Source organism: Canis lupus, chromosome 8 (assembly GCF_048164855.1).
Source record: "Canis lupus baileyi chromosome 8, mCanLup2.hap1, whole genome shotgun sequence".
In the NCBI taxonomy this organism is placed as follows: Eukaryota; Metazoa; Chordata; class Mammalia; order Carnivora; family Canidae; genus Canis; species Canis lupus.
The window spans coordinates 63,278,968-63,305,252 of record NC_132845.1 but is presented as its reverse complement, the minus strand read 5'-3'; the positions used below and the strand labels follow the sequence as shown (position 1 = coordinate 63,305,252).

Sequence of the window (26,285 nt, the reverse complement as noted above, 5' to 3'; positions counted from 1 at the left end):
TAAGGATACGCCAGGTTAGCAGGCAATAACAATCCCAATGATTTTTTTTCCTTTGATACCATAACAAACAAGTTTAACAAGCTGGACTCGGGGATCCCTGGGTGGTTCAGTGGTTTAGCGCCTGCCTTCGGCCCAGGGCGGGATCCTGGAGACCTGGGATCCTGGAGACCTGGGATCGGTTCCCGTGTCGGGCTCCCTGCATGGAGCCTGCTTCTGTCTCTGCCTCTCTCTGTGTGTCTCTCATGGATAAATGAATAAAAATCTTAAAAAAAAAAAAAAAAAAAAAAAAAAAGAAAAAAAAAAAAACAAGCTGGGCTGTTTGCTTGGATGGTCTATTTCTAATTTCTAAAACTTTAGAGTTTTCAGAAGACATATTAATGTTAATAGCATCAAATTTAACTTGATGCATTTTTTAAATAATTATGATAACAATATCAAATTCAATTGCAACATGTTGCAACATGGTCAGAGAATGAGATCTGGATGATACCAATCCTTGATAATGTGTTGAAACTTGTCTTCTAACATCCTTTGTGGTCAATTTTGGAAATGTTCCTTGTATTTGTTTTTGGTTTTGTTTTTTTTAAGATTTTTTTTATTTATTTATTCATAGAGACACAGAGAGAGATACAGAGAGAGAAACAGAGACACAGGCAGAGGGAGAAGCAGGCCCATGCAGGGAGCCCGACATGGGACTCGATCCCAGGTCTCCAGAATCACGCCCCGGGCCGAAGGCGGTGCTAAACCACTGAGCCACCCGGGCGGCCTTTTCCTTGTATTTGAACAGAATCTGTGTTCTGTAATCATTGGCCTCACTGTTAAACCTATCTGTAGTAGGTCAAACTTGTTCATTGTTGCTTGAGTTATCTACTGGTGCATAGCAAGTCAGTCCATAGCAAATCTTAGTGACTTAGCACATGTCATGTGGTCGTGATTCTGCAACCTGGACTCAGCCAGGCAGCTGTTGCTGGTTCTTCCCTTGGTGCGGTTTGGCTATGGGTTGCTTGAGGGCGTTGCTCAGCTGGGACACTGCGGGGCAGCTGGAGCAATCTCCCTTTGCAGGTAGTTCCAGGGTCATCACCTTTTCCCACAGTCTCTCCAGCGCAGCAGCTGAACCTGTCAAGGCATCACAGGGCTCTGAGAGCATGGAAAACAGAAGTTATCAGGCTTCCTTAAGGCTCAAAACTTAAACTGGCAGGGTATCACCTTGGCCACACTCTATTTGTCAATCCAGATTGACACAACCAATCCAGATTCATGCCAGGAGAAGTGGTTCTTTGGGGGGCCACCGAGGTAAAAGAGTCCCACATTCATATTTTTTTATTTCTTGAACTATTAATTATTAGCAGAGGTGTGTTTAAAAATAATAAAAATAAATAAAAAATAAAAAACAAACAAAAAAAGAGGTGTGTTTAATCCACACCCACACCCCAGCAGTGATGGTGGATTCCTCTGATTCTCCTTGAGATTGTGTCCATTCTTTCCTTTCAATGTTTGAGGCTGTTTTTAAGTGCGTACAAGTTTAGAATTGTTATATATTACCAGTGCCATAAACTTTTTTATTGTATAAAATGACTCTTCACCACTAGCAATGCTTTCAGACTTAACATCTACTTTGTCTCCTATTAATATAGATATGTCGACTTCTTTCGTTGAGTATTTGCCTTGCAAATCTTCCTTCATTCTTTTACTTTGATCTTTTCTGGGTCATCAGGTATGAGCAGGTAGCTGGCTGGACCTTGTTTTTATTTTATCCAGTCTGACTCTTGCTGTCTTTGAGCTATTTTAGTGTGTTCACACTTATTTTAATGAGCCATATATTTGGATGTATTTACACCTCATTCTGCCCCATTCATCCTGCTTTTTATTCCTGTGTTTCTAGCTCCTTCGTTCCTCACATTCTTCTGTCTTGGTTGACTTTTGCTTCCTCATTCCATTTTTCCCATCTGCTGATGTGGAATTTGCACACTCTATTTCTCTTCATTTTATGTTTACCCTAAACATTTCAGCATGAATATTTAACTCGACAAAGTTTAACATTAATCAACATGTTTATTCTCCTCTCAAATAATTCAAAGATCTTAGGGTACTTTATGATCATCCCCTCCTCATATATATACATATAGCTTTGGTGTCCAGTGTTCAAGTTCTATTTTTCCTTAACTCCACAAGTTAAATTTATTATTTAATATATAGTCAATGATAAGAATTACCTATATATTCACAAACTGTCCTCTCTTTCTTTCTGTAGGACAGAGCTTCCTTCTGAGATTATTTTTCATCTTCTTAACACACATCATAGTAGATTGCCAAAACTGCCATAGCAAAAATACTATAGACTAGGTGGATTTGCAACAGAAATTGAATTTCTCACATTTGTGGAGGCTAGAAGTCCAAAATCAAGGTGTTGGCAGGTTTGGTTTCTTCTATGGCTCCTCTCCTTGGCTTATAACTGGCCATCTTGGGCAGCCCAGGTGGCTCAGTGGTTTAGCGCTGCCTTCAGCCCAGGGTGTGATTCTGGAGACGCAGGATCAAGTCCCACGTCAGGCTCCCTGCATGGAGCCTGCTTCTCCCTCTGCCTGTGTCTCTGTCTCTCTCTGTCTCTCTGTCTCTGCCTTTCATGAATAAATTAAATATATATATATATATATGTCAAAAAATACAAATGAAAATTATAATTGAAATAGAAACATAATGGTATGTTAAATTGCAGACTAAGACACAGATGAAGAGAGTAGGCAGGAATACAGACCTGAAAATATTACCTTGAATCCAACACAAAAATATGGAGAATAAGAGACAGGAAAGATCTACTGAACATATTAGCTAACCAGAGTTCCAGAGGGGCTAGAGAGAAGAAGAGGCAATATCTGAAGAAATCATAGCTTAGACTTTTAAGCTGATGAATGCTCAGCTTGATAAATGAAATCTAGATGGAGATATACTATTGTGACTTTGAAGGACATTAAAGACAAAGAGAAGACCTTAAAAGCAGCCAGAGAGAAAGCAACTATAGCTAGTGTTTATATGATAGTCACTAGGGGCCAGGAACTGTTCTAAGCCTTTGCATGGATTAGCTTTTGTAACACCAGAAGAAACAACAGAAAGCGAGAGCCGATTGGGCTGCCCAGTTTTCATTTTTAGATGTATTATTTGGTTCTTGTTCACATATTCCCAGACTTTTTAAAAATATTCTCTTATCCCTTATTCATACTTTAAATACCCTCATTTATTTCTCTTTTTTAAGATTTATTTATTTATTTTAGAGAGAGCATGCATACACACATGTGCATGCAGGAGTGACGGAGAGGGGCAGAGAAAGAGGGAGAGACAAACGAATCCTAAGCAGACTCTTGGCTGAGCATGGAATCCGACATGGGGCTTGATCCCAAGACACTGAGCTCATGACCTGAGCTGAAACCAAGAATCCAAAGCTCAGCCACCCAGGCACCTCTCCTTCTCTTATTTCGTTAGAGATATTAAGCATATTGATTCTATCATCTGTATTTGACAAGTCTAGTATCCCACATTTTTGAGTGTGATTTTGCTGTCTGTAGTTTGGACTGGCTTTCATTCATGATGCCTTATTTTATTCTGTGTTCACTGGTTGTTAGAGAAATGTACGCTCACTTCCCTTGGAACTTAATCTGTTGATAAATGATTGACATCCGTATGTTGATTTTACCAGCTCTTTCACTGAGCTTGTAGTCCTTTTTGGGCCTGGATTTACACAGGTATCTTCTATCAGACTCTCTACCTTTAATGATTTTTAGGCTTTATCTCCCGCAGCCAGGAAAATAGAAAGTCTGATCTTCAGGGGTTCAGCAGATGTTGTTAGGGCAGCTGGTGGCTTTACCACTAATCCACTTAACTCTGAATTTTTGTTTCCGCTTTGACTTTGGCCCTTGAGCCTTCCTTACTCAGCTCAGTGACTCTTTAAAAAAGTTTTGAATAGTTTACAAGGCATTTTTAATTGTTGCAGAAGGGTTGGTCTGAGTATTTGGTCTACAATCCTGTCAGAAAAAGAAGTCTCTTTATTACTTCTCTTTTCCATCTCTTTCCCCCCATCCTTCTAGAACTCTTAGCATTCCCATGTAACTCTCCCACCCTTCCTCTCATGATTTCCATCTCTTTATAGTTGTCCTTTAGGTTTTGAGATACTTCTTCCATTTTATCTTTCCATTCTCTCATCTTGTTTCGATATTTCTCAATAGTTACCATCATCATTTATTGTTGTTGCACAATGCCATTTTATTTATTTTATTTTTTAAAAAAAGATTTATTTATTTGGAAGGGGGAGAGGGGTAAAGAGAGAGAGAGAGAGACTCTGCATTGAGCACAGAGCCTGATGCAAGGCTTGATCTCATGACACTAGGATCATGACCTGAGCTAAAACCAAGAGTCAGATGCTCAACCAACTAACTGTGCCACCCACTTGCCTGTACAATGCCATTTTATACCATGAGCAACTCTTCAAAGATGGAATGACAATAATGGTGATGGGATGATGATAATAATGATGGTGATGATGGTGGTGGTGGTGATGATGGTGATGAAGATAATGATGTGAAGCATTCATCTATTTACCTTTAGTTGAGATGTTCTGTTTCTTCTCTCTGGCACCTGGGTCCCCTTAAGCCTATTCAGACTTTCTTTTTCCTACTCAGAGCTCTTTGGCTTTCAGGGAAAACTCTTAGGGTCCTTTTTAGTGAGAAAATATGATGCAACAGGCAAGATGTTGCTACTCTGATGAGCACATAAAGGAAGCTCCATGTTTTAGCAGTTGTAGCTGTTGCCAAGCTCTCATTCTCAGAGACGAGAAATCTTTCAGTACCTTTGCCCATGCAGCTCTCCCACATTCTACCCAGGCCAAAGAAGACCTCACATGGACCTACATTCATAGGATGCAAGGGGATTTATTCTTTTTGGGAACTCCAGAGTCCTGGGCCTTATCCCAGGCCTTGGAGCTGCTGACCCCCTCACTCCCACCCAGCTGGAGAGTGAGAGTCCTGTGGCTGTTCTCTTTTCTAGAGATTCCAGAGAAGCTCACTATTCCACCACATATGCATTCCAGGCCCTGCCATTGGACCCTCCCTCCTGGCTGCCCCTTAGCTCAGGAGGTGGAATTGAACACAAGTTGGGAGGAGCATTCAGGCCACCCCTCCCACCCCTCTACCAATCTTTAAACACATGGTGGCCATCTGTTTACAAATTTTGATCTTGCTTATTTTTAGGAACTATATGTTATTTCGTCTATATGGCTGTACCTTAATTTATTTAACCTGACCTTTTCCCGGGTTTTAGATTGTTATACAGTGTATTGTCTTTATGAATTCTTCATCATCATGCCAGTGTTATTATTCTAAACTTCTAGCAATGGGTCCCCAAAGCTCCATGATAATGATAATAATGTTAGAAATTATTGAATGTCTATGATATGTTAGGGCCTCCCTTATATGTGTTAGCTTATTCAACATTTATCACAGCCCTATTTTTTTCATGATTTTATTTTATTTTATTTTTTAAGATTTACTTATTTGAGAGAGAGAAACCAAGAGACAGAGCACAGGTGGGGGCAGGAGAGGGGCAGATGGAGAAGCAGACTCCCGGCTGAGCAGGGAGCCTGACCCGGGGCTTGATCCCAGGACCCTGGGATCATGACCTGAGCTGAAGGCAGATGCTTAACTGACTGAGCCACCCAGGCACCCCCCTGATTTTACATATAAAGAAACTAAGTCTCAGAGGGGTTAAGTGAGTTGTTCTAGGTCACATAGCTAGTAGGAGATAGAGCCAAGTTTCAAAGTTCTCATGCTTTCATCCGTTTCATACTGCACATGTGGAATACACTGGGTCAGGTTTCCAATCCAGCTTCTGCAATTTACTCGCTGTACTTCCCCTGACATGTGACATTAACTTCCTGGGACCCAGAATCTTCTATTACAATAATCTCTGCCGTGCCTCCCTCCCAGGAGGTTTCAGAGGATAAATGAGTTCATGTATGTGGAAGCACTTCAAAAACTATAAGGTGTCATACAAATGTAAGGGATAATTAAGAGATTATTAAGTACACAGATAAACTTGTTTACTTCAAGCACCTGAGCCCTTTGACAAATATAAAGTATGTCCAGAGACCTTATCAAATCCCCAAATTGGACTCGGCATAATAATTGCATAAACACGGACACAAAGTTATTTATAAAGATACAGAGCTATTTGTAAATGTCGTCCAGAGCACTTACTTGTTCAGAGGATTTTGTGAATCACCTTTTCATAATTTCTTTTGACTGAATGAAGAGCTAATTCTGGTCCACTGCTGAATTCTACATTTTCCTCTTTATTTGTTCCTTAAACAGAAAAATTCCTATTTCCTGTTTAAGAAACACGGCTTTCTGAAGCCTCTGCAAATCCTTTTCACTTCTGTCATAAAATTTGTGTTTTGTCTTCTTGCAGAAAAAGACATTTTCATAAAGAAGACGTTCTTTTTCATCAACTATTGCAGGATGACAGAGTACTAAGTAATATGTTGACTCACAGGTGCTAAGATTCATGCCTCTGTAAATGACATGCTGCATATCATTAGCACTCAGGAACCTCAGGGAGTTGAGGTTGTTGCATACCCTGGTTCCTGGGCAGAAACTAGGGATTCTGAAAGTCTCCACTGTGCTTGGTGACTTGAGCATCCTGGCTCCCTAACTTCCCTAATGTGGAAGTTTCTTGACACAAAGAATGCATCTTTTCCACCTTTGGCTTCCTCTTCCAAAGTCCCGGGTATCTGGCATTTTCATGAGTATGCAGAGGTTATTTGCAGAACGGGAGGACATAACATCGCAGATCACTATTTCTTTTTTTTTTTTTTTTTTGTATACTTTTTTACTTGGAGTTCGATTTGCCAACATATAGCATAACACCCAGTGCTCATCCTGTCAAGTGCCCCACTCAGTGCCCGTCACCCAGTCCCCCCGTCCCCCCGCCCACCTCCCCTTCCACTACCCCTTGTTCATTTCCCAGAGTTAGGAGTCCCTCATGTCCTGTCACCCTCTCTGATATTTCCCACTCATTTTCTCTCCTCTTCCCTTTAATCCCCTTCACTATTTTTTATATTCCTCGTATGAATGAAACCATATAATGTTTGTCCTTCTCTGATTGACTTACTTCACTCAGCATAATACCCTCCAGTTCCATCCATGTTGAGGCACATGGTGGGTATTCATCGTTTCTAATGGCTGAGGAATATTCCATTGTATATATACACCACATCTTCTTTATCCATTCATCTTTCGATGGACACCGGGGCTCTTCCACAGTTTGGCTATTGTGGACATTGCTGCTATAAACATTCAGATAAAGGGCTAGTATCCACGATCTATAAAGAACTTATTAAACTCAACAGCAAAGAAACAATCCAATCATGAAATGGGCAAAAGACATGAACAGAAACTTCACCAAAGAAGACCTACACATGGCCAACAAGCACATGAGAAAATGCTCTGCATCACTTGCCATCAGGGAAATACAAATCAAAACCACAATTAGATACCACTGCACACCAGTGAAAATGGTGAAAATTAACAAGACAGGAAACAACAAATGTTAGAGAGGATGTGGAGAAGGGGGAACCCTCTTGCGCAGTTGGTGGGAATGTGAACTGGTGCAGCCACTCTGGAAAACTGTGTGGAGGTTCCTCAAAGAGTTAAAAATGGAGCTACCCTACAACCCAGCATTTGCACTGGTGGGGATTTACCCCAAAGATACAGATGCAGGGAAAAGCTGAGACACCTACACCCCAATGTTTATAGCAGCAATGTCCACAAGAGCCAAACAAATCACTGTTTCTATCACTCACCCCTCTCTAATCAGAGACAGAGATCCAGCGAAAGAGAGAGCAGGGCTCCAGTCGGCCCTGTGTGGAACCTCGCTACTTGAGTCAGTCGTTTGCAAGCTGATTTTTACTTTTTCCACCTGGTGAGGACAGTCTGGGGACAGGATCATCTTTAAGACTTGCTAAAATAATCCAACAAGGAGGCCATTAGACTTAAGTGACTTAGGAAAGCAAACCAAAATAGAAGCCTGTAAATGCTTCAAGGTTACAAAATCAAAATGCTAAAAAGACAGCCAATCACAAACAGCCAGCTAGCCTGTATAAGCTATAGCCAATCAATTTCTTTTCTTTGCTTGGGGCACTTTCTCTATATAGGTCTTTTCCTTGGCCCACTCCGAGGAGCATTCTTAACCACTTCTTGTTTGACACTTCCCAATTTGAATCCATTTTTGCGCAAATACTGCAAACTCTTACAATTTTTAATATGCCTCAGTTTATCTTTTCATGAAGATAAACCTGAGCTCCTTCCAGGAAGTTCTGACTCACACTTCATCTGGGACAGGTATGAATCTGTAATAAGGTCAGCTAACTCCTAGCAAGAACTTTCTTGGGTCTCAGCAGTGTGCCAAGTGTTTTATGAGTTGATGTTTTCGGTTTACGCCTTCATAACCATAGGAGGCAGATGCTATCAACGCCCTCATTTAGCAGAGATTAAAGCTAAAAACAGGGGATGTTAGGAGGATGGGTGGGAGTTGCTTATAAACTTCTGCAACCAGTAAGGGATTGAAGGGAGATTTCAGCTCAGACCCAGCAACTGCAGACCCCTATCACTGTGCTACATAAGATTTTTTTTTTTGGCGGGAGGGGGGTGGGGGGGCGGGGGGGGGGTAGTTAGTTTCTGGTGATTTGGATGCTTAGCCAGCTTTTAGAGAAGACAGAAGCCCAAAGGCCATGCCACTCTCAAAGGGTGTATGTGTCTGAAAATGTGTGTCCCCTTCCCCCGCGTTTCTGGAAGGAAAATGGTTTAGGAACAGCATTCTCTGTAAACCTAAGGCGAGCAGCTGCACCTCCTATTGGCATTTTCGGGCTACACAAAGTTCACTGGGCTGGCCTCCGGCTCTCGCAGGTTGACCCAATCTGGGAGCCCAGGGAGCATCTTTCTGTACACCTGGCACTTCTGGTCCCTCCCCGTTTCGCCAAGCCCCCAATCCCAAACCCGTTCGCCGTGATTGACGTGAGCCCGGAGCAATTATAACCGGTCATGGCGGACGGCCGCCCCGCCTCCCCAGCGGCCCCGCCTCCCTTTCATTCTGAAAGAAAGAACCTCATCCCCGGCGCCCAATGAGAAGCGCCCCCACCCCACAGGTCCCGCCTCTTTCGGCGCCGATCCCGCCCCGAGGGCGGGGGGACGCCCGCCTCCCGGCGCGGCGCGGCCCAATCGGAGGGCGCGTTCCCCCGGATGGACGGCGGCCGGCCCAATCGGCGGGCTCCGGCGGCGCGCGCCCCGCCCCTCCGCCGGGGCCGAGCGGCGGGCGAGAGCGGGCCTCGGGGCGGCGGCGGCGGCGGACGGGCGGACGGACGCGGCCTGAGGGAGCGGCCGGCTGCCGCGCGGGGCTCGCCTCGCCCGCGGCGGGGTCCATGGCCTGAGCGGCCATGTCCGGCGTGGTGCGGACCCTCAGCCGCTGCCTGCTGCCGGCCGAGGCCGGCGGGGCCCGCGAGCGCAGGGCGGGCGGCGGCGGGGCCCGCGACGCGGAGCGCGAGGCGCGGCGGCGCAGCCGGGACATCGACGCGGGGCTGGCCCGGGAGCGGCGTGCCGTGCGGCGCCTGGTCAAGATCCTGCTGCTGGGCGCGGGCGAGAGCGGCAAGTCCACCTTCCTCAAGCAGATGCGCATCATCCACGGCCGCGAGTTCGACCAGAAGGCGCTGCTCGAGTTCCGCGACACCATCTTCGACAACATCCTCAAGGTGCGCGCGCCTCCGCGGCCCCGCCCGCGCACCTGCGGCCCGGTGTGCCCAGGTGTGCCCAGGTGCGCGCAGGTGCGGGCCCGGGTCTGGCCGCAGCTCCCGGCGGCCGAGTGCCCCCGGCTTTGGGGTGGGGGTGAGGGGAGTCTGGGGGGGACCTGGCTTGGCTTGGTGGGGGTTGGCCTGGGGAAGCTCTGACCTGGGGGAGCACTGCCGTGGGGGGGCGCTGACCTGGGGGAGCACTGCCGGGGGGGGCGCTGACCTGGCGGAGCATTGCCGGGCGGGGCGCTGACCTGGGGGAGCACTGCCGGGGGGGGGCGCTGACCTGGGGGAGCACTGCCGGGGGGGCGCTGACCTGGGGGAGCACTGCCTGGGGGGGGCGCTGACCTGGGGGAGCACTGCCGGGGGGGGCGCTGACCTGGGGGAGCACTGCCGGGGGGTGCTGACCTGGGGGAGCACTGCTGGGGGGGGGCGCTGACCTGGGAGAGCACTGCCGGGGGGGGCGCTGACCTGGGGGAGCACTGCCGGGGGGGGGGCGCTGACCTGGGAGAGCACTGCCGGGGGGGGCGCTGACCTGGGGGAGCACTGCCGGGGGGGGCTGACCTGGGGGAGCACTGCCGGGGGGGGGCGCTGACCTGGGGGAGCACTGCTGGGGGGGCGCTGACCTGGGGGAGCACTGCGGGGGGGGCGCTGACCTGGGGGAGCACTGGCCTGGGGAGGCACTGCCCTGGGGTGGGGGTGCTGACCTGGGGGGGTGCTGGCCTGGGGGCGGCGCTGACCTGGGTGGGGGGCCTGACCTGGGGGGGCGCTTGCCTGGGGAGGCATTGCCCTGGGGGCTTGGTGCTGGCCTGGGGAGGCCCTGACCTGGAGGGAGCGCGCTGGCCTGGGGGCGGCGCTGACCTGGGGGCGCTGTCTTGGGGGGGACCTGTCTTGGGGGGGACCTGGCTTGGCTTGTGGGGGTTGGCCTGGGGAAGCACTGCCCTGGGGGGGTGCTGGCCTGGGGAGGCCCTGACCTGGGGGCGGGGGGTGGGGGTGGGTGCTCACCCCGTCTCCGCGGCAGGCGGACCCTGGCATCCGCCTGTCCCTTCTCGAGGGCTGGGGGCACGCAGAGGCGGAAAAGCCGGCCGGCTTGGGCGGATTGGGAGGGCCGGGTCCTGGACACCGTCGCGGACGCGCCCTTGCAGGATGGCTTCTGCGCGCTTCCCACACTGCCCGCCCCCTGAGGTCCGGGAGCCTTTCTTTTCCTTGCCCTCCCACGAGCGGTGTAGACCCGAGGGCAGACCCGCCGCAAGTCTCTCCTGTGTGGAACTGCCTGTTAGGAGAATTTCAGACCGACACAAAGTAGCGACTAGAACAAGCCGTGCGTACCCACGCCCCCTCCCCCAACTCCGGCGCTGGTCTGCTCCTGGACGCTGCTTTCACCTAGACCCCTGCCCCGTGGCTTGAAGCAAATCGCAGACCTCGTATAACTTCGTTAGAAAGTATTTTAAGCGTATGCCGCCAGCAGATAAGGCCTCATTTTAAAAACAACCACGGTACCCTTATCAGACCTAAGAATTAGTTCCCCCTTACTTAAATATCCTCAGATACGCAGCCAGTGTTCACATTTCCTCCGCGGCCCTGTAATTGTTTTGTTGGTCTGCATCAGGATACAAATTAACTCCTTGCTTTGCAACTTTCAGTGTATCTCGTAAGTGGTGTGTAATCGATCGCCTGGCTCTCTTATTCCTTGTTCCTCTTATTCTTGGAGGGGGAAAAGGGGGAGGGGCACAAAACCTGTAGAGTTGACAAAGTTTGGGTTCTAGTCTCTTTCTACTGTGAGTCTGTGCCAAGGGGCCCCAAAGAAAGGAAATCTGGAGAAAATTGATCACGAGCAGCAGAAAGTAAATTCTCTCCTGCACCTAAGGTCATTTCGGGGGTTTTCTGGTTGTGTTTTTTAGTTTCTCCCTACTCCTTGCCCTGCCCTCTCACCTACTCTTTTCCCAGGCCCATTTTGGGGAAAGCAAATTACAGGTATGTCTCAAAGCAGAGGTAGAGGAGAGTTTGTCATACCAGACAGCTGTCTGGAGAGTACATTTTATGGTGCCCCAAGGGACTTTAAATTTAGCAGAGGGCTGTAGAAACCCATCTAGTACATTTCTTTCACTTCACCCATGAGAAAGACGCTCCAGGCCTCGCAGGAAAGTGGCTCCTCGTTGGGATCTGAGCACTGGAACCCTGGGTCTGAACTCCCAGGCCTTCCTCCTTCCAGGCTTGCACTGGCATTCCCACTTTCTGTATTTGTTATTAAAATAATTTATTTTAATAGAAATAGCTCTTTTAGAATCTTGCCGGGAATGAAAGGAAGAGAATCATTTGAATGATAAAACCCTCCTTTCCTTTTCACCTCTTTCAAAAGCCTCTCTGTGAGTCAGCTCTGGCCAGTACTTCATCAACTTTAAGGCTAGGAGCCCAGTGTGATTCAAGGGATCCACTGTGTGCTTAAAATTCCCCTCATCTTCTGGGGTAAAGTGCATGTCATTGTCTTTATCACAGAGCCAGATTGTATTTTTGCTGCTTTTCTGAACCTCCAAACCAAGCAGGTATAAAAATATGAGGATTTGGCTGACTCCTTCCCACTTTCTTTTAACTCTGGAGGTGGAGAAAATGTTTAGAAACATAGACTCTCAAATCTAAGTCGTTGTGTTGAGTGCATTTTAGAAAACTCAGTCTTAACCTTTTCCCGTTGCGCAGAAACATTAACTTGTACTGCCTTCCCAATCAAAAGAAATAAAATTTGTTAGCATCCTATTTTCCTTCCCAACCTTTTACTAACTGTAGTTCTATTTTAAGTTCACTTTACCTGTTGTGACTATTTCAATAACTAGTTGGAAATTCATCTTCCAATTTTTAAAACCAAAAATTCTTCTTTTTGCCACACCATTTTTAGACCAATCGATTTGGGAATAGACCTTTTAAATTAATTGCTTTGTAATGGCTTTAGTAATGGACATTTGAATGATACCGTTTAGCGTGATATCTATGTCTTCACATAGATTTGGTGTTAAGAGGCTGTTTTTGAAGTACTATGTGTCATGCACGTTGCCCTGTCCTTCGTGAGTGACATTTAGTTTTTATCATGCTTTAGATGGTATTGTCCCATTTAGCCAATGAGAGAATTGAAGATAGTTTAAAATCTACTCAAGGTCAGCTACCTAATTTAGTAGATGGCAGAGCGGGGAGCAAAACCTAGTCTTAAAAAAAAATTTTTTTTTTACTTTAATTGTGGGATAATTGTGGAGTTCCATCCAGTTGTAAGAAATAACACAGAGAGCCCATGTACCCTTTACCCAGTTACCTTCCATGGTAATACCTTGCAAAACGGTGATACAGTTTCACAACCACAATATTGACAATGCAGAATCAAGATACAGAATATTCCCATCACCATTAAGGATCCCTTATGTTGCCTTTTATAGCCACTCCTTTCTGCCCTTCCCTGACTCTGGTGATAACTGATTAGTTCTCCAATTCTATAATTTTTATTCATTCCAGGTAATTATGTAAATGAAGCCATGCAGAATGTCACCTCTTTTATCATTCTGCAAAATTCCCTGGAGAATCACACATTATTGTATGTGTATTGAAAATCAGTAATTTGTGCCTTGTGTTTGCTGAGTGGCATCCATGGTAAGGATTTACCACAGCCCACCATGTAACCATTCACCCATTAAAAGGCTTCTGGGTTGTCCCAGTTCTCTGCCTGTTATGAATAAATTTGCTATGAACATTCACGTACATGTATTTGCACATACACACATTTTCCTCTATCTGGAATAAGTGCCCAGGAGTGCAGTTGCTCAGTTGTATGACACTTACATGGTTAATGTTACAAGAAACTGCCAAACTTTTTAGAGTGCCTGTGCAGTTTTACATTCCCACCAGCAACGTCTGAGTGATCCAGTTCCCCCACATCCTCGCCAGCATTTTGATGTCCCTTTTTTATTTCAGCCATTCTAATAGGTGTGCAAGAGTTAGCTCATCACTGTTTTAATTTTCATTTCCCTAACAGCTAATGATGGAAAGTATCTTTTCTTGTGCTGATTTGCCATCCATATATCCTCTTTGGTGCAATGACTCTTCATGTTTTTTATCTATTTTCTACCTAGGTTCCTTGTTTTTTATTGCTTGTTGTTCATTGTGTTTTATTGTTGGTGAATGTTTTGAGAGGGTTTTATTTATACATTTTAGATTCTGGTCTTTTGTCACATATTATGTTTTACAAGTATTTTCTCCCAGTTTGTAGCTTTCCTTTTCATCCAGAGCAAAACTTTTTTTGATGAAGACAGTTTATCAGCTTTTTTCCTTTATAAACAATGCTTTCGATATCAAGACTAGGAACTCTTTGCCTATCCCTAGGTCCCAATATTTATTTTTTTCTCCTAAAAGTTTGGTAGTTTGGGGCACCTGGGTGGCTCAGGGTTGAGTGTCTGCCTTTGGCTCAGGTTGTGATCCTGGGGTCCCTCAAGGAGCCCGCTTCCCCCTCTGCCTGTGTCTCTGCCTTTCTCTGTGTTTCTCATGAATAAATAAATAAAATATTTTTAAAAAATAAAAATAAAAGCTTAGTTTTACATTATACATTTAAGTTCCTAATCCATTTTGAATTAATTATCCCATGAAAATGTGTGATGTTTACTTGGAAGTTTATAGTTTTTGCTTTTGTTTTTGCCTTGAATTTTCAGTTGTTCCAACACCATGTGGTGAAAAGCCTGTGCTGCTTCCATTGAATTGCTTTTGCACCTTTGTCAAAAATCACTTGGCATATTTGTATGTGCCTATTTCTAGGTTCCACTGATCTGTATATCTCTCCTGCCATTATCACATTCCATTGATTGTAGCTATTCAGTAGGCCTTAATATTAGATAGAGTGCTTTCTCCCACTTCATTTTCCTTTTTCAAGATGGGCTTGGCTATTCTAGGACCCGTGTCTTTCCCTGTATATCTTAGAATAAGCTTGTCTGTGTCTATAAAAAAATCTGGGTCGCCTGGGTGACTTAGTTGTTGAGCATCTGCCTTCAGCTCAGGGCGTGATCCCAGGGTCCAGGATAGAGTCCTGCATCGGGCTCCTTGCGGGCAGCCTGCTTCTTCCTCTGCCTATGTCTCTGCCTCTCTCTGTGTGTCTCTCATGAATAAATAAAATCTTTAAAAAATCTTCCTGGAATTTTGATAGCAATTGCATTAAACCTATAGATCATTTTGGGGGAGAAATGACCTCTCTACTTTGTCGAGTCTTCCAGTCCATGAACATGGTATGTCTTTATTTCTGTCTTCTTTGATTTCTTTATCAGCATTTTGCAATTCTCAGACTCTATGTGTTTCAAGTGTATACTAAGTATCTTACTTTCCTTAGAGCAGTTGTAAATGATACTATGCTCTTATTCTCAGTTTCCGCATGCACCTTGTTCATATACAGTGATGCAATTGATATTTTGGTCTTGATTTTGTGTCCTGTAAACTTGCCGAATAAACTTAATGGTTCTAAGGGCTTTCCTATAGACTCCTTGGGATTTTCTACACAGATTATCATGTTCTCTGCAAATAGGGACAGTTTTATTTCTTCTTTCCCAATACGCATTGTTTTTATTTCTTTTTCTTTCCTTAATGCAATGGCTAGAACTTCTGGTAATATGTTGTATGAGAATGGTGAGAGGCATATTTTCTGTTTCTTTCCTGGAGTTGATGATTTGTATCTTTTATTTTTACAGTCTTCTTAGAGGTTTATCACTTTTATTTATTTATTTTTTGCCCATGAAGAACCAGCTTTTGTTTCAATAACTTTATGGCTTTCTTCTTTTCAATATCACATATTTCTGTTCTTATTTCCTTCTACTTCCTTTGGGTTTATTTTGCCCTTTCCCCCTAGTTTCTTGAGGTAAAGATTTGGATTATTTATTTGAGACCTTTCCTCTTTTCTAATTTAAGCATTTTAAGTGCTATAAATTTCCCACATGGCACTGTTTTAGCTGTGTCCAACATATTCTGATATGTTGTACTTTAGCTTTTATTCAGTGTCATGTGTATTCTTATTTCTTTTCAGATATTTCCTTTGACCCATGGATTATTTTTTTTAATATTTATTTATTTATTATTTATGATAGACATAGAGAGAGAGAGACGCAGAGACACAGGAGGGAGAAGCAGGCTCCATGCCAGGAGCCTGACGCAGGACTCGAACCCGGGACTCCAGGATCGCGCCCTGGGCCAAAGGCAGGCGCTAAACCACTGAGCCACCCAGGGATCCCCGACCCATGGATTATTTTGAGGTGTGTTATAGTTTCCAAGAATTTAGAGACTTTCCTCTTATCCTTCTGTTATTGATGTCTATGACTTAATTAAGGTCAGAGAACATACCTTGGATGATTTCAGTTCTTTTAAATACTTTAGATTTGTCTTTTGGCCCAGAATATGGCCCATCATAGTATATATTCTGTGGGCCTTTGTTGGTGAATATTCATGGGCACTTGAACAAAACATGTATTTGTTGTTTGATGGAGTTTTCTACACATGTCAGGTATTACTGTTGATGGTGGTATTGAGTTTTGTATCCTTGCTGATTTTTTTTGTTTAGTCATTAGCTAAGAATAAGATGTAGAAGTCTCCCAGCTATAATTGTGGATTTGTCTCTTTCTCTTTTTGCTTTGTGCATTTTGAGACTCTGTTGTGTGGTATATAAACATTTAGGATTATTAGGACTTTCAGATGGATTGATCCTTTTGTCATTGTATAATATCCTTTTTTGCCTCTAGTAATTTCTTTGCTCTGAAGCCTACTTTATCAGATATTTTATTTTATTTAAGATTTTATTTATTTATTCATAGAGACAGAGAGAGAGAGGCAGAGACACAGGAAGAGGGAAAAGCAGGCACCATACAGAGAGCCTGACATGGGACTCGATCCAGGGTCTCCAGGATTACACCCTGGGCTGCAGGCGGTGCTAAACCACTGCGCCACCGGGGCTGCCCCAGATATTTTAATATAGCCACTTTTAAAAAATGATGTTTTCATGTTGTGTATTTCCCCATCCCTTAAACCTATCCACATTGTTGCTTTGAGATGAGCTTCTTACAGATAGCACATTGTTATGTCGTATTTTATTTTTTATTTTTATTTTTTATTTATGACAGTCACACACACACACACAGAGAGAGAGAGAGAGAGAGAGAGGCAGAGACACAGGCAGAGGGAGAAGCAGGCTCCATGCACCGGGAGCCCGACGTGGGATTCGATCCCGGGTCTCCAGGATCACGCCCTGGGCCAAAGGCAGGCGCCAAACCAGGGATCCCTATGTCGTATTTTTTTAAGTTCTGTCAGTCTTTGTTAATTAATGTGTGTATTTAGGCCATTTACATTTAAGGTAAGGTAATTAATATGCTGGGCATAAGTTTCCCATTTTGTTATTTTTCTGTTTGTTTTTTTGTTTTGTTTTGTTTTTACTTTCCTGTGAGTTAAACATATTTTAGGATTCCATCTTCATCAATTGGTGATTGATTTTTTTAGTATGTCAATTAAAGCTTTGTTTACTTTTCTTGATTGCTCTAGGTTTACAGTATACATGCATAGCTTATCCCAGTGCACTGGCATTAGTGTTTTACAACTATGAGTGAAACGTGGGAACTTCCATTTAGATCCCTTTACCCTCCCCACTTCTTCTTTTTTTTTTTTTTTTAATTTTTATTTATTTATGATAGTCACAGAGAGAGAGAGAGAGGCAGAGACATAGGCAGAGGGAGAAGCAGGCTCCATGCACCGGGAGCCCGACATGGGATTCGATCCCGGGTCTCCAGGATCACGCCCTGAGCCAAAGGCAGGTGCCAAACCGCTGCACCACCCAGGGATCCCCCCACTTCTTAAATATATGTATATGTTTTTAAGTATTTGTTATTATACATTGAGTACCACATCAGATGGTTTTATGTCAGTCATCAAATATGATTTAAGAAATCTGTGAGAGGGGATCCCTGGGTGGCTCAGCGGTTCTGCGCCAGCCTTTGGCCCAGGGCACGATGTTGGAGTCCCGGGATTGAGTTCCGCGTCGGGCTCCTGGCATGGAGCTTGCTTCTCCCTCCTCCTGTGTCTCTGCCTCTCTCTCTCTCTATCTATCATAAATGAATAAATTAAAAAAATCTTAAAAAAAAAAAAGAAATCTGTGAGAAGTAAGATAGTTATATCTGCCTGTGTTTTTACCTGCTCTGATGGTCTTTCCTCCTGAGGCGCTGAGCCTTCCGTTACCTTTTCTTTTCTGTTTGGAGAACTTCATTTAACCATTCTTAAGGGTGGCCTTGCCACAACAAATTCAGCTTTTCTATATCCAAGGATGTAGCCCCCTTCATCCTTGAGATCTCTTTGCCAGTTATAGAATTCACAGTTGACACATCCTTTTAGTACTTGTAAAATGTGCTTTATTCTTGCCTTCATTTCAGATGAGAAATTCACTGTCATTTGAATTGCTCTTTCTATGTAAGTAAATGTGTCCTGTCTCTCTAGTTGCTTTTAAGATTGCACATTGGTCCTTTAATTCCCAGAGTTTAACTATGATTTGTCTGGACATAGGTTTCTTTCAGTTTATTGTGTTTAGGGTTTGTTCAGCTTCTCGAAAATGTACATTTGTGCCTTTTGTCAAACCTGGGAAGTTTCAGGCCATTATTTCTTCAAATATTTTTTTCAGCCCCACTCTTTGTCCCCTCCCTCTGAGACTCTGGTGATAGGAGGGTCAGTGGCTCTTCTTACTGACCTCCCAGTCCTTGAGTCCTTGAGTCCTTGAGTCCTTGAGTCCTGTTGAGTGGGATGTGACATCAACTCTTCCCGGCCTGGTTGATCCCAGGGAGTATCAGGAACAGCAGAATGGCAACCAGCCCAGCCTCCCACCCCCTTCTCCTGCCTCTGGGACTGGATCGGGGTGAAGGCCCTGCTTCCCACTAACACCAACCTGGTTGGGGAATTGGAGCACCTCCTGCACTTCCAGACTTAAGAGAGGAGATCCTGGCTTGGCCCTGCCAACATTACCTGGGCCACTTAGAGGATGCTTCCTGGTTCTTCAGGGCAGGAAGGGGAAGCGGAAGATCAGCTTTTCTTTCTACCCTGCCAAAACCTCGGTGGCTGATGTATGCAACTTTTCTGTTAATATTTGGCTAGAATAGGATAGGTGTTGCCAAAGTGGTTTTCTGTTGTAAGACCACCTTTTCCCCAGTCCTTCTGCTAGGGAGAACAAGCTTTTCTCTAGCTCTTTCCCTCTGTGCCTTTGGGCTGTTCTAGCTCGGAGACTGTGCAGCGCCTTGTCCTGGACAGGTAAGCAGTAAGGCTACCTGGGAACTCCCCACCACATGGTTCCTCAGGTCCTGAAGTCCCAGCAGCCTGCCTTCTTGTCTCTACCATCTTTCCTATGAGCATCTCTAGTGGTAAGGGAGAGGACTCAGGAGGCATGGGGCTACTCCATCTTGGCAGAACCAGAAGTTTCCATCATCCTGGTCTTCTTATTCCAGGTCCAGGACTCCTTCAGGCTATCATTTTTAACTTTATCACCTCACACTACCCTCTGCAGGGATTATTTGACTCTACTCATTGCTTTGACCACCCACAAATATTCCCAGTAAGACTTCTTATTCATTCTTTTCCTTTTTATAATCTTGAAGATGCTGGTCTTTCCCTCCCTGTGTGGGCTATCCCTAAAGTTTGTGTGTATGAACTTGCTTGGTAATACTCTGGTGATGGCAGGTACCTCGGCATTTGTGGGCAGGCTTCAGACCGGCTTGGCTTTATTTCCCAGGGCCTCCACCTTCCTCACCTGTACTTTCAGGAGCCATTTGTGAGGAACAAATCCCACATCCAGCTGGAATTAAATACAAGATAAGCCATTTGAAAGGTTAGCATTTGTTTCATGGACAGAAAATCTCACTACCTTACACAGAGTTGTGTGAGTGTATCATTTAACCACCCAGAGATGGGACCTCCTAGTGTATGCTTATGTGGGTGATATAGAAACCTTGTGAAGAATGAGATTATTAGAGTTAGTGGTCTCTTGTTGACACTGAAACAAAAACCAACAAATACTTTCTGATCATATACCCAAGGTGATGTGCTCGCCACTGTGGGGTAGGGGTTAGTTAATGGGGCATCCTGCCCAGCATCGACCCTTCAAGTGCTGTAACTAGCTGGGGAGATGGTTGTACTCTTTAACATAGAGTCTGAATGTATGGCATGTTAATGTCCTTGTAAAAGGAGACTGGTGGTTCAGTGAGAATGGGGAAGATTAATTCTGGCTGAGCTACCTGGAAAAGCCTGTGAAGGAAGTATGATTTAAGCTGGCCTCTGAAGTCTCCATGGAGTTTTAGCAGGTGGAGAGAAACATCCAAATGAAACCATCTGGGATCCCTGGGTGGCTCAGCGGTTTGGCGCCTGCCTTCAGCTCAGGGCGTGGTCCTGGAGTCATGGGATCGAGTCCCATGTTGGGCTCCCTGCATGGAGCCTGCTTCTCCCTCTGCCTGTGTCTCTGCCTCTCTCTCTCTCTCTCTATCTCTCTATCTCTCCATCTTTCATGAATAAGTAAGTGGAATCTTTAAAAAAAAAAAATCTAAATCTAAAAAAAAAAAAAAAGAGAGAGAGAGAGAGAGAGAGACCATCTCCATGCCATGCGTTTCTACCAGTTAGGACAGAGAATTCTAATAGTATGGATCATTAAGGAGTGCAGGAGCTAGAGAGAACTTTCTAGTGCAGAGGACTAGTCATAATGCAGTGGTTGGCTAGAGACCTTGGTCAGGATGCTCTCTATCTGAAAGTTGTGGCACTAGAAAGTGTCCTGCATGTGTCCTGTTCAACACATGCACATAGTTTAAAGGGGTCCCTTGCCATCCTAAGCCTCAAAGTGGGCCTACTTATGCTGTGTGGACTGCAGGTTAAGCAATTTTGTGGTAAAATATCTGAGATTATGTTAAATTTCTGTAAATTGAGATCTTTTGTAGGATTATTTCCTGTGTCATTAGTTTTTGCGAAGGTGAATAGGACTTCGAAGAAGCTTCCACCGCTGTTCTGTATTTTTAAGCGCTTTGAAACTTCTGGCCTGCAGAGTCTTTGTTTCTTGGGTTCAGAATCACTTTGCACCTGCTGCTACGGTGGGTTTGTGTGAGAGCAGAAGCGTAAATGCACTTCCAGGGTCTGGAAAAACAGCTGGGGTTTTACTACCTTGTTGGCTAATTGCCTTTAAGTAAGCAAATTTACTTTTACACCTGGACACACATGGTTGGTCCTTTGATAATGCCAAGAAACAAAAATGTCTTTTTCTATCGGTCAAAAAAATCCAGAGGCCTGTCTGGTCCTTATTGGGGATTCTTAGCACATGGACAACTGGTCTTCCCCTCCAGCTTTCAGGCTGACATGTTGGTTATTTTAACCAAACCAATTTTAAGGGAGCAGTTTTGACCTTCCAGTCATCTGTCACATGAGATTTGGAACATAGCTGTGCTTGATGTTAGATAGTGTTCTGTTGATAGCTCATGATTATTTTCTGTTATTACAGAGTTAAGAGTGAGGCCATGGATCCTATCGGTTGTAAATGGAACTGAAAATCTATACTTAAGGCTTATCTAGAGATGTAATTACAGGGTGATCTTCAAACCAAAGAAGCTAATGTGTGCTGGACCTGGCGCTTCACTTGCGTCACAACGAACAGTGTCCTCCCTCCAGACACACGGCTTTACTTCCTGTTCTAACTGCTGTAGTTTGTATTTCAGCAAAAGCCATGGTCCTCTTTGCCTCTTCTGTCCAGTGGGCTGGACAAAGCAGCTGCTCGGTTTCACCTGATTGCCCTTTGAGTGAGCAGAATATGAAGAATAGCTGCTGGCCACATGGTTAGATATTTTGAATGATTCTTTTGTGCAATAAGAAGTTTGTCTGGGTCCTGTTAGGGTGCATGTTCAGGTAGGCCCAGGCACATTGGTGTATGGAAAGGAAAACTGCATTCTGCAGTAGTGGGTCGGGAAGCTGACACTTCATTGGTTCGGTGGTCTGCGTCCATCTGGAACATGAGCTCTGGAAGTGCCACATCTGTAGAACAGAAAAGGAACAGTTGTAAAGCTCAGGAGTATTTGCAAGTGGATAGAAAAGAGCTGGAGAGCAGCCCTGCCATTGTCCTGGATGACAAGAAAATGTTCCCCGTCCCTGCTTTCTTAAGCAGAAGCCAAGTAGACTCTCTCAACTTGGGCAGGCACCTGTTTTACTGCCTAAAACCATGGCACCAACTTTGATGGCTCTGTTACATACATCAAGACTCAGGAGTGAAGACTGATCTTAATGAAAATTGACTGGTGTTAGCCAGTGAACCCAGGCCTGAGGGAGTCAGATTCTGAAACTGAGTTGAGCAGAAACTAAGCCACCGGAACACTCAGATTCAGAACCCATGTCCTGTGCAGGGTTAAAATTGTCATTGCCTTGAATGTTCTGATGATTGTGCATGGTGTTGGTTCCATCCAGCCCTTGAGTGCCTGTCTGGGACAGTCAAAGGGAGGTTCCCTGCTGGCCCCAGAAAAGGCCAGGATCGATGTTGGGGCCACAGATAGACCTGCTCCCGACCTTCAGAGCCAGGCCTTTTGCTGTGCTGTGTGTACGGCAGCGAGTCCTTTGGCACTGCATACCTACCTAGCTGGCTTGTGTGGGGATAGGAAACACATAGCAGGGCGTGCAGGAGAGGGGACATCACTGGTCAAGTCACTGGCTGGGTGGGAGCCCCAGCCTTGCTGAAGGAGGCTATCACAATTGTCTGTCTGCAGGCTGTATGATGAGATTCATGTCTGGGACAAGTCAGTGACCCAACTGCTGAGATAAGCTGTAGCAGGGGGTTCAGTGCACCACAGCTGCTGACTGAGCACCATGGGTGGCAGGGTGCTGGCTTTTTCAGGGTAAAATGGTGCTCCTCTTTGAGGACAAGTTATACAGCATGCTGGGTGAAAGACTTGACATTTAGCAAGTTGGGAAAGGGATTGATTATTTAAATTCTCCCTTTGCTGCTGGTTTCCAATATAGGTGAAAGGGAGTAGCTGCTTCAGAAGTTTGTTTTTGTAATTTTTACAACCTGGGATGTTTAATCTGTGTCTTCCCCTGATACCAGTTCTATATCTGACATTGTTGGCACACCTAGGATGACCCCAAACTGTGTATTTGTGGCCATGTACATGTTTTCTCAAGAAAATGAAGCTCTGTAAGTCTTGTTTTAGGATGGGAAGGGAAAGATTTTCCCCTGGACTCTGATGACTTGATCAGAAACCTGTAGGTTGAAAAGTCCAAGTGTGGAGCAATGTGGGAAAGGAGACCCTCCCTGAGAGGTTAGCTGGTCAGGATTGAGAGATGGAAGACTGGCCTTCACCTCCTTATCAGTACATATTGATACGATTGGGGGTTTTTTTGTGTGTGTTTTTTGTTTTGTTTTGTTTTTTTGCGATTGGGTTTTTAAACAAACATGCCAGCACTCCTAGAACATCCTGCTTAAAGCAGATGTCTCATTAAAAGTAATCATCTTGGGAAGCCACGCCAACATATACTGATGAAGTGTGTGTTTGTGTGCAAGATGCTGCAGAAGCCAGGAGGACGTGCCTGCCCAGAAGGAAGAATACCTTTTCTTGTATCAGGAGCTTTGGTTTTTGTGTTTGAGGCCCCTTCTCTGTTACCTCCTTTGGTCCTCAGTAACCCCGTAAAATCAGATTGGGGGCTTTACTCTGATGAAGGGGAGATTACAGCCCCAGTACTTTCTTGCCTTCCTCCCCTTCCCCCTGTGCTAATGGGAGGAGGAGTGAGCTGCTGGACCAGTGAGTTTTGGAGAAGGATGTACACTCTGGTCTGTCACCTTCGAGGCTCCCTCCTCTGGAGCCACCCCGCCCTGCCCACCAGGAGCCACTGTTCCTGTTTTGGAGGCTTCACTGTAGGGCGGTCCCACCTGTGTCTGTCCAGCCATGCCAGAGAATGCTAACTGCTCGCTGGTTTGCAGAAACATTAGGGGCTTGACCGAACCTCAGAGTCCCTGAGTTTCTGCCCTCCCCACAGCGTTCCTCACCGGGGCCATCACTCACCTGTCTGGACCTGCTTCTTGACACTGAGTTGTTTCGGGTGGCCCTGAAACACTCGAATCCATTTGACATCGTGTTCTGTGGAGCGGCACAAGATACAAACCCTCCTTCTGTGTGATAGCTTTCGACTTCTTTTATTTATTCAACAGATTCCCTACATACTGCAGCTATAACAAGGAACAAAACCAAGTTTTCCTTCCCTCTATGGGTAGAGCTTCCATTAGCCCCACACTGTGTCCTCATAATCCACGGACTTTGAGTTGGGTATTCTGTGACTTGAGGCTGAAAGCACAGGAATCCTGGGGAGGCACCAGGTCTGGGGTGAGCTGGAAGAAAAGAATTCAGGCAGAGGAATTAAGAAAGAGCACAGGAGCAGATGCCCTGAAGCAGTAGGCAGGAAAGAAGCAGGCTTTTAAGGAATTGAAAGAACGTTCTGTGGAAATGCTGGATGGCAAGGTGGTAGAGAGAACCTGGTCAGGACCTGGCAGGGCCCCCTTGGCCAAGGTAACTGGTGACAGTGGGCAGCGAATGCAGAATTTTGAGTGGAGGATTGCCTTGATTCACTTTTTAAATGCTCCATCCAGAGCAGTGTGTTAGCATGGGGCAGGTTCACAGAACCTGTGATGGCAGTTTCATATGGTCCAACATAACATTTCGAAAGCACTGCAACCCAAAGCAGAAAGGCGATTCTGGGGCCGTGAGTCTCTGCCCCACCCCCAACAGTAACGTTGAAGAACGAAGGCAGGTCCGTGCACCCTGAATGCTCTCACTAGTCTTCTGCTTCTCCAGAAGCAGACCCGCGTCTGGAATGGAGCCCTGGGAAAGGTTAGGGAAAGCGCTCAAAAGCAAAGGGACCTTGGCAAAAGCAGAATCTGCACTAAGCCAAAGCTCATGAGACGGGAGTGAGTTTGAAGTGCTGGACATTTTGTAGGATTTCAGAAGAAAGCCCACTGTGCCCCAGACAGGGTCCACTTTCCTTCCCCTGCCCCACCCTCAGACGCCGATCGAAAGCAACATCCATCTGTCAGACTTCAGCTCTGGCCTGGAAAGACTGCTAGAGATGCCATCAGGGAAGCTGCCCCAGAGCCCTGCTGCCAACAACAGGTTGGTGGAGAGAGGCAGCCTGCCCACCCTCTGCCCTGGATCCAGAGGAGCGTGGGGGTGGCACGTGAGAGGGAGATGAAAACCCGAGTCTGGAAAAGATGGTTGGCTGTGAAAGCATGTGTTATATAAGACCAGAGTCCGGGGGTCCGATATAGCAGTAACAAGAAGAAAGGACACATGTAAAGGTTAGCGAGACACCGAAAGGCCACACACACGGTTATGTGTCTTGAAAGTCAGACACAGTGGTGGCGGGGCGGGGGGGGAGGGGGGGGCCGGTGCATGGAAACTTTGTCAGGGTGTGGGGATGGGTCTGGTTCTGCCTGCCACCCATCTCCCCCAGTTGGGGAAGTGGGGCGCTGGGCCCAGCACTGCAGGCTGCAGGCGTCTGCGCCGAGATGCGAGATGCGCACCTAGACCAACCCCCCTTCCCTGGGCCAGGGAAGCCTTCCTTTTCTCTTCCCTGCGTGAGGCCTGCAAGCCAACTCTTGTGGTCTTACCCATCTCTGTGTCCCGCTGTGGCACTGGTCACTAAAGAAGGATCCGTCTGAGCATAGAGAAACTTAATTCTTTGGGCACCTGCTGAGCTGAGGGCCTCAAAAGAGCAGGAACAGCCACGTGGGTTTTGCTTTCCTGGCATTTAACCCACTGTGCACGCTTAATGAAAGCAAGTGGGCTCCGAGGCAGGAGGGTCTGGGAGTGGGGGCAGGAGGACCCAGGGGCAGGCACCTACAACATGTGGTAACAGCTCTGGCCTTCCTGCTGCCTTCCCTGGTGCCATGTAACAGTGCTGACTACTTCTGCATGTTTGTGGCTCTACGGTTTTCAGATCTCTCATGTAATTATCCTGTTTGTTAACTGTGGCAGCTTCCTAATCAGGTGAAGAGCAGGTTGGGAGCTCCATTTCAGGTGAGAGACTGACGATCAGTGCTCTGTAACACACAGAGGCATTAGCAAGAGGGATGATGTTGACTTACTTAGGCTCCTCTTTTTAAAAAATGGATGTATTGCTTGAGTAGTGCTAAGCTTCCCAGCAGTGGTGTATGGTTTCCTGTGCTACAACAGCAGCAATAGGTCTGGAAACTCTAGCACAGTGTGACAGCTGTCTCAGGTGAGCCCAAGCACCACCCAGTCTCACCTAGGGCACTGCACAAAACTCTGAAACACACACCTGCCACAGCAGTTCATGCTCTATGATCTGTTGTAAAAATATATGTAACCATGCTAGGAAAAAATACCAGAAGAGTAACAAAATACCACATGTTTATTTCTGTGAAGCAATTATGAATTTATTTTTTAAAATGTGTTTTCTACAG

At 45.7% G+C, this 26,285-nt stretch overlaps 1 protein-coding gene across 3 annotated transcripts in view; it reads left to right on the top strand.

Annotated features, from left to right (window-relative positions):
- Window positions 1–9,457: 9,457 nt before the first annotated feature.
- The window catches only part of GNA12 (G protein subunit alpha 12), a 107,281-nt gene continuing 90,453 nt past the window's right edge, over window positions 9,458–26,285 (top strand). Inside the window, exons 1-2 of one of the 3 annotated variants that reach the window (XM_072836818.1) lie at window positions 9,662–9,784; window positions 15,919–16,083. In XM_072836818.1, coding sequence (XP_072692919.1) covers window positions 16,069–16,083 — 15 coding nt within the window. In that variant the 5' untranslated portion in view covers window positions 9,662–9,784; window positions 15,919–16,068. Of the gene's footprint in view, window positions 9,857–15,918; window positions 16,084–26,285 lie in introns of all 3 variants that reach the window. The other 2 variants (XM_072836817.1, XM_072836816.1) reach the window with 2 other exon arrangements.